The sequence below is a fragment of the Crinia signifera genome, chromosome 8 (assembly GCF_055691185.1).
Source record: "Crinia signifera chromosome 8, ASM5569118v1, whole genome shotgun sequence".
Taxonomy (NCBI): Eukaryota; Metazoa; Chordata; class Amphibia; order Anura; family Myobatrachidae; genus Crinia; species Crinia signifera.
In genome coordinates this window covers 147,138,025-147,153,615 of record NC_139224.1, presented here as the reverse complement: position 1 = coordinate 147,153,615, position 15,591 = coordinate 147,138,025, and the positions used below count along the sequence as shown (strand labels likewise).

General features: G+C 44.9%; 1 protein-coding gene across 2 annotated transcripts in view; it reads left to right on the top strand.

The window, feature by feature from the left end:
* Window positions 1–15,591, top strand: part of TRABD2B (TraB domain containing 2B) — a 245,516-nt gene that overhangs the window by 207,237 nt on the left and 22,688 nt on the right. For both annotated transcript variants that reach the window (XM_083157356.1, XM_083157355.1), the window contains one exon: window positions 2,906–3,145. In XM_083157356.1, the coding sequence (XP_083013482.1) occupies window positions 2,906–3,145 (240 nt within the window). The remainder of the gene's footprint in view (window positions 1–2,905; window positions 3,146–15,591) is intronic.

Below are 15,591 nucleotides of genomic sequence, written 5' to 3'. Positions count from 1 at the left end.
AACAATCAACTAGTATCATATAATTGCTATTTATTGAAAAAAGGGTCTTATGCTGTAATGCCAGGTGCCACCTGAGGAACAAAATGATATATATAAGTATAAAATGAGGCAATGTCAATGGACATACTGTATACGAATAAAATAGTATATTGACTAGATAGCATGTAGCATGTGTTGTATTATATATTTTTGTTTAAAATGGCCATTTAAAAAATAAAATAGTATCCATATAATGGGAGTATATGAATTTGAAGGTGCAAAAGTATATAGTCCACCTTTAGATCCATTATAATAGTTATTGATTATGAACATATCCACTGTGATAGTGAAATTCCCGTTAACCCGGTATGGGTATTCCAATGTACTGTACTACACGCTGGTAGGATGCAGTGTATACCTCTATGGTGACCTCTGATAGTCGTGCTGTAAGCACAGTGTAATGGCTCAGCCTTCCGTTGCACGGTGGAGTTGTAAGTAGCTCCCGCTGGCTGGAAGTGTCCGGCTGTTGGGAATGCGCTGCCACGGCGATGTAATCTGCGCCTCGAACTAGCTTGATAGGCTTGGCAATGCACTTGAGCATAGATTTATGAAGTAGTTATAAGGGAGGAGAAGTGAGCCAGAAGAGAAGTGGCTCATGGCAACCAATAAGCACTGAAGTAACATCTATAATTTGCATCGCTGTGTATGTTGGCTGGCCATTTAGTGACTGATGATCGTAAGATTCTCGGAGGTCCCAGTGATAATAGGCAAAGGGCGGGATGTTGTAACATCCACAGCCCTGTTCGCCCCCCTTCGCCGGCCACCGCATTATTAATAACGGCATATGTTCTATAATGCGGTTATTAATGCAAGGGACAGCTCTTGCGATAAGACCTGTCCCTTGCGATGCGGTGCCGGCACTGGACTTCTTGGTCTGTGACCCGGGAGTTCATCTGCCCATGCGCAGAGTGACATGCCGGCCGCAGGGCATGCTGGGAGGGATCCGTGATGGATCCTTCAAACAGCGCTGCGGTAAGAAGCCCATAGACTTCTGACACTGCGGAGGTGGGTTAGAGCATACAGAAATGCGGTAAAAATCCAGATAATGTTTTTTTTTACCGCATTTCTGTCTTAGAGAATCGCCCCCAAAAGAAGTTGACTGTGACTGCGTTGAGTTGTGAACACGTCCACCTTGGATACAAGATAGTCCACTAACGCGTTTCGCTCAACAGGAGCTTTTTGAATTTAATGTAAAATAAAACCTAACACGTATTTCTATGTATATATAAGTGTTCTGGTTTTATAAGGGCATATTCATTATCTGTTATTAATTTCTAGTTTCAGCATGTTTTATGTAATGCACTCATTTATTATTAGGGTCTAGTATTCATAAAAGGCGATCGTACTAGCCTGTCCTATTGCAATAATTTAATATTTTTTTCTTTACACATGTAATTGATTATCTTTAGGCAGAAATAGATGTAAGAGCAGAGTGGGACTGAATTGACAGTCTTGAGTGTTAGACATGAGACTAAGCCAGGGGTGTTAATACCTTGATCTAAGATTTAGTAAGAAACAGTCTGAAAGGGGAATTATAAACAGAATCACATCAGGTTTGTATTAGTCATAAGATTAAAGGTGCACAGAGTGTAAGCTATTAATGTAAGGCTTTAGAAACATGTTTTGATTTTTTATGATTTTAAGTGGCAAGAAAGAGTGATTTGTGTCCTATAAACACGGTAAGGTGAAGTGTTGAAAACTTGACATATGTCATATAATACATTTCATATTTTCATTTTTACCCTTGCAAACATACACGACCACATGCGTAATTGCGTAAGAACAAGTGATACATTGACAGGCCGGCTTTTTGGTGCTTGCATCTGGTAGACAGACTTTGGACAGAGAACATAATCGATAAAATTGTGCTGACGTTACGGACCTCTTGGTGGCAGACATAAATTATACAAAACAGTCAATTAAATTAATGCTTGTAGGAGTTAATGAAGTTATGTGACTCTAGATTGCTCCTTGGCTGTATATTTAGTCCTCAGAGCAAAGCACAGAGGCCCCTCGGAACCAATCCCCAGCTGTGCGGCACCACCTGCGGAACACCCACACAGAGACCTACTCCACCAATGTACTGTATGCAAGGTTTTCATCACGTCCTGCTGTAATTACCAGGGCCCGCTGTAGAAGCTGGCCAATGCAATGCAGACCCAAAGGAACCTTGTGCTTATCGTTGTGTCATGATGCCACAAGTTTAGGGACGGGGCCGCTCAGACCAAGGATAAGTTGCCTAGGATGCTCTGGGCAGCTTTGCGTTTGCTTGCTTGCTTCCTGGACCACGAACAAGTTCAGCTCCCAGAATATTCTAAGGATGCCCTATGTGGTGTCTCTACTGCATGCACGATCATTTTGCAGGTTTGCCCACGAGGAAAGACTGAACCATAGCCTTTGTGATTCATGTCATGGAGAAATCCCATAACATCTCGCTACCTCAAATCCCTGTGCATCTACGGAAAGTGTGACCGCATGATTCTACAGTTAAATGTTTGCCCTACATTATGGGTTCATACAAGTACTCTACTATGAAAAGCGACTTATTGCAGAAAATGGGAACATTTTTTTTTACGGTTCATTGGGGTTGGTTCTACTTTAGATGGGATGTTGCTTTGGGCAACCAATCAGATGATATCTATTATCTTGTAGAAGAGGTTAAATAAATAAAAAGTCGATTCTGAGTGGTTACCCTAGCAACATCCCATCTGAAATAGAACCATCACCTAAGTAAATAAACCCAATTGTGTTTATATAGTGTAAACAGTAACATGATATGTTTATTTTCTAAGCGAGCATATAACGCAGTTGGTAGAATCGCCTCTTTCAAATATTGATTTTTTGGTTTTATTGTATTTGTTTTCAGCACAAACGCAGCTGATGAGCTGGTGACGGATGCCCCTTCATTGAGGTACTTTGACCACATGCCCTCCACATCATCTTTCCTGGACGATTCAGATGACGAGCTCCTGCCCCCTCACCTCCTTCTACCAGACAGTATTAGCCAGCTGGAAGAATTTGGGAAACAGAGCAACTGGCACCGTAAATACCACAGAAACCAGCGTAGGCGGCAGTTTAATGACCTTTGGGTCCGCTTGGATGACAGGTTTGTAATTATCCTTCGTGCCTTTAATGTGAAATGGCCACAGAATTCGGGTATCATTAATGATTGGAATTCCATGTAGCCCTCGGCATATTCCTTTGTGTAGATTTTTAGAATGCAACTGCTATTTTAGGAAATTATACCAAGGCAGAGATGAATTGTTCATCTTTAATTTAGGCTATAGAAACGTTATTGAAGAGGAGATCTATGATACTGTGACATGCTGTGAGACAGGATTGGTGGAAAGATGATGATGATGATAATATGACATGCTGTGAGACAGGAATGATGATGATACTATGACATGCTGTGAGACAGGATAGGTGGAAAGATGATGATGATGATGATGATGATACTATGACATGCTGTCATTCAGGATTGGTGGAAAGATGATGATACTATGACATGCTGTTAGACAGGATAGGTGGAAAGATGATGATGATACTATGACATGCTGTTAGACAGGGTTGGTGGAAAGATGATGATGATGATACTATGACATGCTGTGAGACAGGATTGGTGGAAAGAGGAGGCTGATGATGATACTATGATATGCTGTGAGACAGGATTGGTGAAAAGATGATGATGATGATGATGATAATATGATATGCTGTGAAACAGGATTGGTGGAAAGAGGATGATACTATGACATGCTGTGAGGCAGGATTGATAGAAGGATGATGATACTATGACATCCAGTATGACAGTATTGCTGAAAAGATGATGATACTATGACATGCTGTGAGGCAGGATTGATGGAAGGATGATGATACTATGACATCCAGTGAGACAGTATTGCTGAAAAGATGATGATGATACTATGACATTTACTGAAACAGGATTGTTAGAAGGAGTGGTAATACTATGACATGCTGTGAGGCAGAATTGGTAGAAAGATGATGATTCTATGGCGTGTTGAGGCAGATTTGGTAGAAAGAATGATACTATGATTTGCTCTGAGGCAGGATTGGTAAAAGGAGTGATGATACTATGTGGCATGCAGTTAGAGAGAGTTGGCGGAAAGTTGATGATACTGTGACATCCTGTGAGACAGGATTGCTTAAAAGATGATGATACTGTAACATGCTCTGAAACAGGATAGGTAGAAGGAGTGTTGATACTATGACATGTTGTGAGGCAGGATCGGTAGAACGATGATGATACTATTATGTGTTGAGGCAGAATTGGTGGAAATAATGTTACTATGATATGCTCTAATACAGGAATGGTAGAAGGAGAGATGATACTATGTGGCATGCTGTTATTAGAGAGAGTTGGTGGAAAGATGATGTTACCATGACATGCTGAGAGACAGGATTGGTGGAAACTTTGATGCTACTATGACATACTATGAGACAAAAAAGATGGACACATTAATTATACCATAATCTACTGGGAGAATCATTTTTTGGAGACATAGATGATACTATGAATATGCTTTGAGGCAAGTTAGATGACACTACAGTATGAGAATCTATGAGGCAGCATTGTTTCGGAAGGAAGTGATTCTGTATTATGCATGTGAATAATGCTGGTGGAGGCAATAGCTGCTGGTAAGTGAGCATTATCGTACAGACAGTAGGTATTGAGAAGACATGGCAGAAGATATAGAGATGTATTTTTGGAGAACTGGCAGGATATATTTAAAGGTAGCTTGGAGAATAGGCAGATGATATTGCACTCTAATAAGCAGTGATTGAGTTGGTTCATGTGACCAGCTGTGAGAGCCTTGGTGGAGTGAAGAAAAGAGGCTGTGAGGTGGTTTAAGTTGAGGGACAGTAGTTGCTGTGACATTAGGTAACACATGTCGGATGGGTGGAATTTGGTGTTCCTTGTGGTTTTAGGATTTAGGTTCATGATTGTGTACTTTTACAATCACAGATTTTGCTTCACAGGATGAGATTATAAAGAAATGGCCTTTCTCTGTATGGAGTAAAACTTTATTATTTCGGAGATCTTGTAGTTATAATGAGGTGCACTCTGCACTTTCCTGTTACATTTCTGCAGAAAAGTATGTATTTAACGGCATTTTAGGTAATGCGTAACAGAAAGAACTAATGTGCACTCAGTCTCATTCTACATGTGTGGTGTACTGCATGTGTAGCTAAACACAGCAGTGTATCAACCAATGTGAATGTTTCACTTAATGAAGGGGAGGTCCTAGAACTGATGTGACTTCAAATATTCTATGTAATGCATGGCGGAAATATGCACTGTATAAATAGCAATAATAATAATAATAATAAGACTAATTATAATAATAGTAATAAAATTGCACCTTGATGTATTTATTACTATTTCCACCATACCCTATACAGTATTGTGGAATGCACTATACAAACAACTCTGAAGTATTTGGTCGCACAATCCATTATACCCTATGGTCACATAATCCATTATATACTTTGGTCGCACAATCCCTTATACCCTATGGTCACACAATCCCTTATATCCTATGGTCACACAATCCATTGTATCGTATGGTCACACAATCCATTATACCCCACACAATCCACCACACACAATCCATTATACCCTATGCTCACACAATCTCTTATACCCTATGGTCACACAATCCCTTATACCCTATGGTCCCACAATCCCTTATACCCTATGGTCCTACAATCCCTTATACCCTATGGTCCCACAATCCCTTATACCCTGTGGTCACACAATCCATTATACCCTATGGTCACACAATCCATTATACCCTATGGTTGCACAATCCATTATACCCTATGGTCACACAATCCCTTATATCCTATGGTCACACAATCCATTATCCCCTATAGTCACACAATTCCTTATACCCTATGGTCCCACAATCCCTTATACCCTATGGTCACACAATCCATTATATCCTATGGTCACACAATCCATTATCCCCTATAGTCACACAAACCATTATACCCTATGGTCCCACAATCCCTTATACCCTATGGTCACACAATCCATTATATCCTATGGTCACACAATCCCTTATATCCTATGGTCACACAATCCATTATCCCCTATAGTCACACAATCCATTATACCCTATGGTTGCACAATCCATTATATCCTACGGCCACACAATCCATTATATCCTATGGTCACACAATCCATTAATCCCTATAGTCACACAATCCCTTATACCCTATGGTCCCACAATATATTATACCCTATGGTCACACAATCCCTTATACCCTATGGTCACACAATCCACTATACCTTATGGTCACACAATCCATTATACTGTACCCTATGGTTGCACAATCCATTATACCCTATGGTCACACAATCCATTATACCCTATAGTCACACAATCCATTATACCCTATGGTTGCACAATCCATTATATCCTTCGGCCACACAATCCATTATACCCTATGGTTGCACAATCCATTATATCCTACGGCCACACAATCCATTATATCTTATGGTCACACAAAGTTTCTTAGTCCATTTAAAATTGCAAAATGTTGCCATTACAACTGAACATTTAATTTCCTCTGACTGCATGTGAAAGGTAAAGTTCCGTGTATGAATCAGATCTGTCTCCATAACAGAGATGGAATGCGATACCTTTTCATTAACATAGGAAAATAATTTCCTCTTTAAAGCCAGACGGCACGACTCTAACCGGGAGTTTGCGGTGAGCTCATTTCTTGCCATATGGCGGATTTGACGCTTTACATTTTCAGCATAAACTATCAAAAAATCTGGCTAAAATGTTAGGGTTTTTTCCTATAGAAAATCTCAGAGTGAGTGGTTTAATCTACTTGTATGAAGCCAAATCAGACAGTCTCAAAATACCTACATATACTTGATGTATAGTCTTAATATTCAAGGAGAACTACAGATAATATTACAATGGTGTCGAATCTAATAATGATAGTTTTCCAGAGATCAATATTGACACCAATCACCCCATCAAAAGAAAAATGAATTGTTCATGCTATGTATAGTGCTTTCCATTAATTTAAAAAAACATGGCTGATCTTTCCCGATTTATTTCAATGGCCCATTCATTAATTTTTTTTCCATGATGTAAACTATACCTGTGAAAAAGTACTAGCAGTAGGTTGTAGAGTCAGCTATGAATAAACTCTGCTACAGATTAGCAGAAAGACTCATATCATGTTTTCTGTCTCTTTTAATATTCATTTTTATTTTATTTAACATATCTATTTGTCCAAAAACTGGCCCCTAGTCCGTTGTTTCTCTCTCTGTATTTGAATGTCAGGTCATTTAAACTGAACACTCTAATCGGTGCAGTGATTAATTACATACAATTCCAACTGAGCATGCCCAAAATGGCTGCATATACTCACTTCAATAATATAAAGTGCTTTCAGTTCTATTAATAGACAACAATGTACTACAATCTAATAGCTTTCAAATTCATGCTATGTTTTAAATTTTAAAAATTAGTGATAATTTTCCCATTTTGTTCAATGGCCTATTCATTCCATTGGTGTTTCCATGATGTAAACAATACATGTGACAAAGAACTAATAGTAGGCTATGAATGCACTAAGTGTTTCCTCTGCTACAGATTAGCAGAAGGACTCATATCCTGTTTTCTGTGTCTTTTGAAATGTATTTTAATTTGGTCAAACATACAATGTTTAACTAAATATAATTGAATTATGCCTCACTAACACATTTGGCCATAAATTGCCATGGCGATAGTGGTCAACATTTGGGCCACCAGCGCTGAAGTTGACTTTACAAGTGATTTTTTTTTCTTATTTATTAAAAAGGTCTATTCCAGGGGTTCCCGATCTTTTTTGAATCACGGCACCCTACAGTACCAGAATTTTTTCTTGGCAACCCTAGGCAAATAAACAGAAAAAAACAGAATATATATAACATTAAATAGGTTGGGTTTATATGCGATTCTTAGGTTCAGTTATGTGGTAAAGGGTAGGATTTGCTTCTGTTTGTACACATGTTATGATTCGCAGCCACCAGCACTGGTTTTGCCTATAAATAATTAACCATAAATAATTTGAATTGTTCCTGGACCACCAACCTGGGGCACCCCTGCAAGTGTCCTGAGGCACCCCAGGGAGCCACGGCACACAGTTTGGGAACCATTACATTGGTGTTTCCATACCGTAAACAGTACCTGTGAAAGAGGGGTGTGGTATAGCTCACAGACAATGTCTAGTCAGACAGTCAATAGGTCGACACCAAAAGTTAGACATGCATTAGTTAGAGAATAACAAAAGTTAGACATGCATTAGTTAGACAATAACAAAAGTTAGACATGCATTAGTCATTGAAAAAAGTTAGACATGCATAAGTTAGACATTGTCAAAAGTTAGACATGCATTACTTAGACATTAACAAAAGTTAGACATGCATTACTTAGACATTAACAAAATTTATACATGCATTAGTTAGACTTTGAAGTAAACTATGGCTGCCTTTACTGGCTTCTGGCAAAAATGGACCCTAGTTCTTTGCATGCGTGTGTGTGTCTGTGTGTGTATGTATAGTAGGGAATTTGGATTGTAAGCAATAGGTGCAGTCACTCATTAATTAGAACAGTGCAATGTGGTATTCATAGCGTTATACAGTACCACTCCTCAAGTCTCCTATTTTTAGCATTTTTGACAGATCTGACTAACTTCAGAGAAATCTCAATGGTCTTTTTCTATTTAAATGGTTCTGTTCATTTGAGTGTTTTTACTATTTTCGAAAACTCTCTCACATCATATCGGTTATTTATCAAGTGAGACAGCTGTGAGCGTAATGGTTTCCAGTTGGTGGAATTGCTTTCAACTGAGGTTGTTTTTTTGAAGTTTCAGTGTTTTTCTTTTTACAGTGGAAAGTATTTGAGAAATGGCCGATCTCGTCATCCAGTTCTGATCAGCCCCCGCACTGGATGGCAAAGGATTTTGTTGAGAGTCCAACCAACTCACATGTTTATGCTTAATATGTAACGGGAAATACATATAAATACGTGTTACCCAATAAAGCAATACGGGCGCTCATTTTAACTCTTATTACACATGGGGTGATGCGTGATGATGATAGTCACATGGTATAGCTGTTAAAAGCTTTCAGGTTTGTAAAACTGCAACATATCAGCATTATGTCCCCAACCTACAGAGAGGCTGCTATTTTTATTTTCTTGTTGTCATTAAAAGTGCCCCCATTAATTTGTAGGATGGGTACCTTGCAATATATAAATTGGCCAGAGTAAACCTAACATGGGCATACCACTTGGGACATAGGACATGTCCACCATCTACTAAGTGGAGTCCTCATACAAACCAATTTTCCTAGCACACCCTGTAAAATAACAGAAGCCAGTTGGTTGATACGCGCAACTTCTCTACTTGATCGCTCTCCATAATTTCATATGAAAGGGATGGCTGTGGATCGTATTGTCGACCCGACCCGACTTGTCGACCTAAAACCATGTCGACCTTGTCCCATGTTGACCTAGACACCTGTCGACCTTCATCCATGTCGACCTAGAACTCCGTCGACCTAGTTGCCTGTCGACCCAACGTGTTGACCTAAGTCGGGTGGACAATACGACCGTATCCCAAAGGGATATCTACAAGCCATTAGTAGTCACATTTTCCACTGGTGTCTAGATTCTGATCATATACTGTAGTCATCATGTTTTTGGTACGGTCCATTGCAGCAGATATCTTCCTTGAGGGTTTCTGGCCATATATCTAGGTCACTTCTTTTTGTGTCGATGGGTGGAGGAGGCATGGTTTAATGGGTGTATAATCATACCGGTACACACATGTGAGTAGAGTTGCTGGAGGGTAGATGTTGCAAATCACTGATAGGGGCTGAACACATTTCATTATTAGGCCTCACTCCCTCTCAGGAACCCCTGTTTTACCGCATTTTCCCTTTAGTACATCCCGCCCTAAGACGTAGAGTAGGAGCTCTGCACTGATACTGATCAGCACTGCCCCTCTGTATACTAGACCTGACGCTTTGCGGGCTGCGCTTTGACAGACAGACGATTCGCCGGCTGAAAAATACAGTGCAGCACAGAGAGAACGCGTTGTCACTTAGAATGGGGTAAATTTGGCTCCGTTACAATGGCGGGGGTGTCTGTGCATGTGCAGACCCCAGGAGCGAATGGATTCATGAGCCGTTCGCTCCAGAGGGGGCGGGCTGGGGTGGACATCAGGCCAGACCAGGGTAACACCCAGCATTTTTTGGCCGTCCCCATGAAAACTCTGGGAACACGGGTGGGTTGATGCCTGTTGGACGCGGGTGGCTGATCATCAGCATCAGCGCCCAACCCCTCTTCGGTGAACATCAATGGAAATAAAAGTCAGTCTAGACTGACTTTTATATCCGGGCGCTGCTTAGCGAGCCTTCCTGAATGAGGCCCCATATACTATCCGTGTACGGAAGTTAAACAAAGGCTTTTTTATTAACACTAGGTGATTCATCGCGCCCTACGGGCGCTCTTCACACCGTCGTAAGGGGCTGCGCCCCCTTAATTTGTGAACGTTTGTATATGAGAAATATGGTTAGAATTGTATGAAAGATGCCCTGTATTGCAACTTAGGTGTCCGCGAATCGCGGGAGGGGGGGTCGCGGAGGGTGCCGCGAATTGCAGGAGGGGGGGTCGCGGGGGGTGCCGCGAATTGCAGGAGGGGGGGTTGTGGGGGGGGTGGATGCTGCGAATCGCGGGAGGGGAGGGATTGCAGAGAATCGCGGGAGGGGGGTCGCGGGGTGGGTTGCCGCAAATCGCGGGAGGGGGGTTACGGGGGCGGGGGTTGCGGCGAATCATGGTAGGGGGGGTCGCGGGGGGTGTGCCGTGAATCACGGGAGGGGGGGTCAGGGGTGGGGTGCCGAGAATCGCGGGGGTGTGTGTGTGTGCCGTGAATCGCGGGAGTGGGGGTTGCGGGGGGGTGGGGGGTGTGACGCGAATCGCCACAAGAAAAAATCAACACAGAAAGGTCAACACATGTAAATGTTGACATAAGTGTGGCACTTCATTGGTGTCCATGTCGACACATGAGAATGAATATGAAAACATTCAAAAAATGAAAAAAAAAACTTAAAAAACTCATGTCAACCTTTTTCATTGTCGACCATAGCCATGTCAGTGTTTTCCATGTGCAATTTAATCGGGGGGGGCTGCCGCGAATTGCGGGAGGGGGGGTCGCGTGGGTGGGTGCCGCGAATCGCGGGAGGGGGGGGTTACGGGGCGGGGGTTGCGGCGAATCATGGGAGGGGGGGTCGCGGGGGTGTGCCGTGAATCACGGGAGGGGGGGTTACGGGGTGGGGTGCCGAGAATCGCGGGGGAGGTGTGTGTGTGTGTGTGCCGTGAATCGCGGGAGTGGGGGTTGTGGGGGGGGGGGGGTGACGCAAATCGCCACAAGAAAAAATCAACACAGAAAGGTCAACACATGTAAATGTTGACATAAGTGTGGCACTTCATTGGTGTCCATGTCGACACATGAGAATGAATATGAAAATATTCAAAAAATGAAAAAAAAAACTTCAAAAACTCATGTCAACCTTTTTCATTGTCGACCATAGCCATGTCAGTGTTTTCCATGTGCAATTTAATTCTGGAGCTGCCGCGAATCACGGGGGGTGCCGCGAATTGCGGGAGGGGGGGGTCGCGGGGTTGGGTGCCGCGAATCGCGGGAGGGCGGGGTTCACAGGGGTTCCGGTGGGGGGTTGCCGCGAATTGCGGGAGGTGGGGGGTCACGGGGGGTGCCGCGAATAGCGGGAGGGGGGGTTGCGGGGGGGTGTGACGCGAATCGCCACAAGAAAAAATCAACACAGAAAGGTCAACACATGTAAATGTTGACATAAGTGTGCCACTTCATTGGTGTCCATGTTGACACATGACAATGAATATGAAAACATTCAAAAAATGAAATAAATCTTCAAAAACTCATGTCAACCTTTTTCATTGTCGACCATAGCCGTGCCAGTGTTTTGCATGTGCCATTTAATCCTGGGGCTGCCCCGAATCGCGGGGGGTGCCGCGATTTGCGGGAGGGGGGGTTGCGGGGGGTGGGTGCCGCGAATCGCGGGAGAGCGGGGTTCATGGGGGTTCCGGTGGGGGGTTGCCGCGAATTGCGGGAGGGGGGGGGGTCGCGGGGGGTCGCCGGGGTGCCGCGAATCGCCGGAGGGGGGGTTGCGGGGGGTGTGACGCGAATCGCCACAAGAAAAAAATCAACACAGAAAGGTCAACACATGTAAATGTTGACATAAGTGTGGCACTTCATTGGTGTCCATGTCGACACATGAGAATGAATATGAAAATATTCAAAAAATGACCAAAAAACTTCAAAAACTCATGTCAACCTTTTTCATTGTCGACCATAGCCATGTCAGTGTTTTCCATGTGCAATTTAATTCTGGAGCTGCCGCGAATCACGGGGGGGGGTGCCGCGAATTGCGGGAGGGGGGGTCGCGGGGGTGGTTGCCGCGAATCGCGGGAGGGCGGGGTTCACAGGGGTTCCGGTGGGGGGTTGCCGCGAATTGCGGGAGGTAGGGGGTCACGGGGGGTGCCGCGAATCGCGGGAGGGGGGGTTGCGGGGGGTGTGACGCGAATCGCCACAAGAAAAAATCAACACAGAAAGGTCAACACATGTAAATGTTGACATAAGTGTGCCACTTCATTGGTGTCCATGTCGACACATGACAATGAATATGAAAAAATTAAAAAAATTTAAAATAAATCTTCAAAAACTCATGTCAACCTTTTTCATTGTCGACCATAGCCATGTCAGTGTTTTGCATGTGCCATTTAATCCTGGGGCTGCTGCGAATTGCGGGGCGGGAGGGGGGTCGCAGGGGGGGTGCCGCCAATCGTGCAAGGGGGGGTCGCGGGGGGGGGGTTCTTTTTGCCGCGAATCGCGGGAGGGAGGTCGCGGGGGGGGGGGGGGGTTCCGCGAATCGGGGGGGGGGTCACGGGGGAGGGTTTGCCGCGATTCGTGGGAGGGGGGGTCGCGGGGTGGTGGTTATGCCGCGAATTGCGGGAGGGGTCGTGGGGGGGTTCTTTTGGCAGCGAATCGCGGGAGGGGGGTCGCGGGGGTGTTTTTGCTGCGAATCGCGGTAGGGGGGGGGCGCGGGGGAGCGGGTGTTTTGCCGCGAATCGCGGGAGGGGGGGGGCGCGCGGGGGGGGGAGGTTTTGCCGCAAATCGCGGGAGGGGGGCGCTCACCTGGTGGCTGTGGATTAGCAGTGCTGGGCAACATGGGAAGGCAGTGGGTGTCTGGCACTGTCTGTGGGCTCACTGGGCTGGTTCTCTGTCACATACCTCCCAACATGACCCTCTCCAGGAGGGACACAATGCTCTGTTTCTAGACTTCCCCTTAATGTATGATTGCCATCACCTGTTTTAAACAGGTTAATTTCTCAGAAAGGTGTTCAGCACAGATGAAGGCAATCACACATTAAGAGGAAAGTCCAGGAACAGAGCGTTATAGACACAGACACCCACTTTGAGTGACAGATGTAGCCAAATATATAGGAGATAGGGTTTCCCTAACACAGACCTCAAGACACCAGAACAGGTTTTAAGGCTATCCATACTTGAGCACAGATGGTTAAATACAAATGAATGAGATATAAATGAAGTCACCTGTGCTTAAATATGGATATGCTTAAATCCTGGTTTATTAGAGTGCCTTAAGGCTGAGTTTAGGAACCATTAAGGGGGGTATCACATGCAGAATCCTCTGTTCTGTGACCCAGAAGACCCAGCATTTACATGTGCAGTTAGTTTTCTGTTGTTGCGCCATGACAGCTGGGGGGGGGGGGGGAAGGTTGGTACCTGTGTAAAAAAAACTTCCGTCCCCGGCGTCCCTTCTGAGTGCTGGTGTAGGGGTGTCTGTGCCGCCTGGGGCGCCTGCGGCGCTGTTATTGTGTATAAGCTTGTCGCGCCCGGCGGGGTCCCTACAGTGAATAGAAAATAAGGTACTCTTTACCTAGAACGGCGACCATCGCATGCACTAAAAAACGGGTGCGATGCGATAGCTACGATTTCCCATAGGGATCAATGTTAAAAGTGTGATTGGACGCGATTTTAGTGTTCAATGGCTCAATGGCCGCGATTTTTCCATAGGAAACAATGTTAAATGGGCCACAGAGCCCAAATAGTCACCCTAAAGTCAGAAATGGCCCCCACAACTGTTAACGCCACCCCACGATCAACGTCAACCCGAAGCGTGGCGAGCGCAGCGAGCCCGCGAGGGGCGGCGGTACGCGTCCTCCGACCTTTTCATATCCCCACTATCCACGTCGGCGTGGAGTTTAGAATAGAATAGTGTGGCGAGCGCAGCGAGCCACCAAGCCCGAAGCGTGGCGAGCGGACACGGATACCTTCACAGGTAAACGCGTCCCTTCGCGGGCTTCACAGGTATCCGCTGCGCTCGCCACGCTTCGGGCTCGGTGGCTCGCTGCGCTCGCCACACTATTCTTTTCTCAACTCCACGGCGACGTGGATAGTGGGGGTATGAAAAGGTTGGAGGACGCGTACCGCCGCCCCTCGCGGGCTCGCTGCGCTCGCCACGCTTCGGGTTCACGTTGATCGTGGGGTGGCGTTAAAAATTGTGGGGCCATTTAAGACTTCAGGGGGACTATTAGGGCTCTGTGGCCCATTTAACATTGTTTCCTATGGAAAAATCGCGGGCATTGAGGCATTTAACACTAAAATCGCGTCCAATCACACTTTTAACATTGATCCCTATGGGAAAATCGCGGGCATCGCGTCGCACCCGTTTTTTTAGTGCATGCGATGCCCGCGATTTTTTACCCCCGATGACCGCGATGGACATCGTGGGCGCCGTTCTAGGTAAAGAGTACCGAAAATAACACTGCGCGCATAGCGCTAGTTATTTTCTATTCACTGTAGGGACCCCGCCGGGCGCGACAAGCTTATACACAATAACAGCGCCGCAGGCATCCCCGGCGGCACGGACACCCCTACACCAGCACTCAGAAGGGACGCCGGGGACGGAAGTTTTTTTTACACAGGTACCACAGTGCTGGGGGTGAGGGGCGAACTGCCCTGCCGCCCTCCAGGTGCCGGCGCCCTAGGCAAATGCCTAGAGCTGCCTAGTGGTGGCGCCGGCCCTGTTTGTCCTGGATACACAGTCGTAGTAGCATTATGTAGACAAGAGTTAATTATACCACTTTCACATCGGACTAAAATCCCGGGTTATTATCGGGTTGGTGCATGGTCGACCCGGGTCGAGGTACGGTGTGAAAGCGCCACACTGAATAACCCGGGTCGGTCAACTCAGCAATTCGACCTGGGTTATAAGTAGAGATGAGTTTCGGTTTTACTCGGATTTACTCAGATCTCAAAGTGAGATCTTATTGGCTACCCAAAACACATGACTCAGGAAATCAGAAATTGCGATAATTTGTCGATAAGCACCAAGGAAATCCAAGTAAAACCAAACTCACTCATCTCTAGTTATAAATAGGATTAAACCCGGTTCACCCT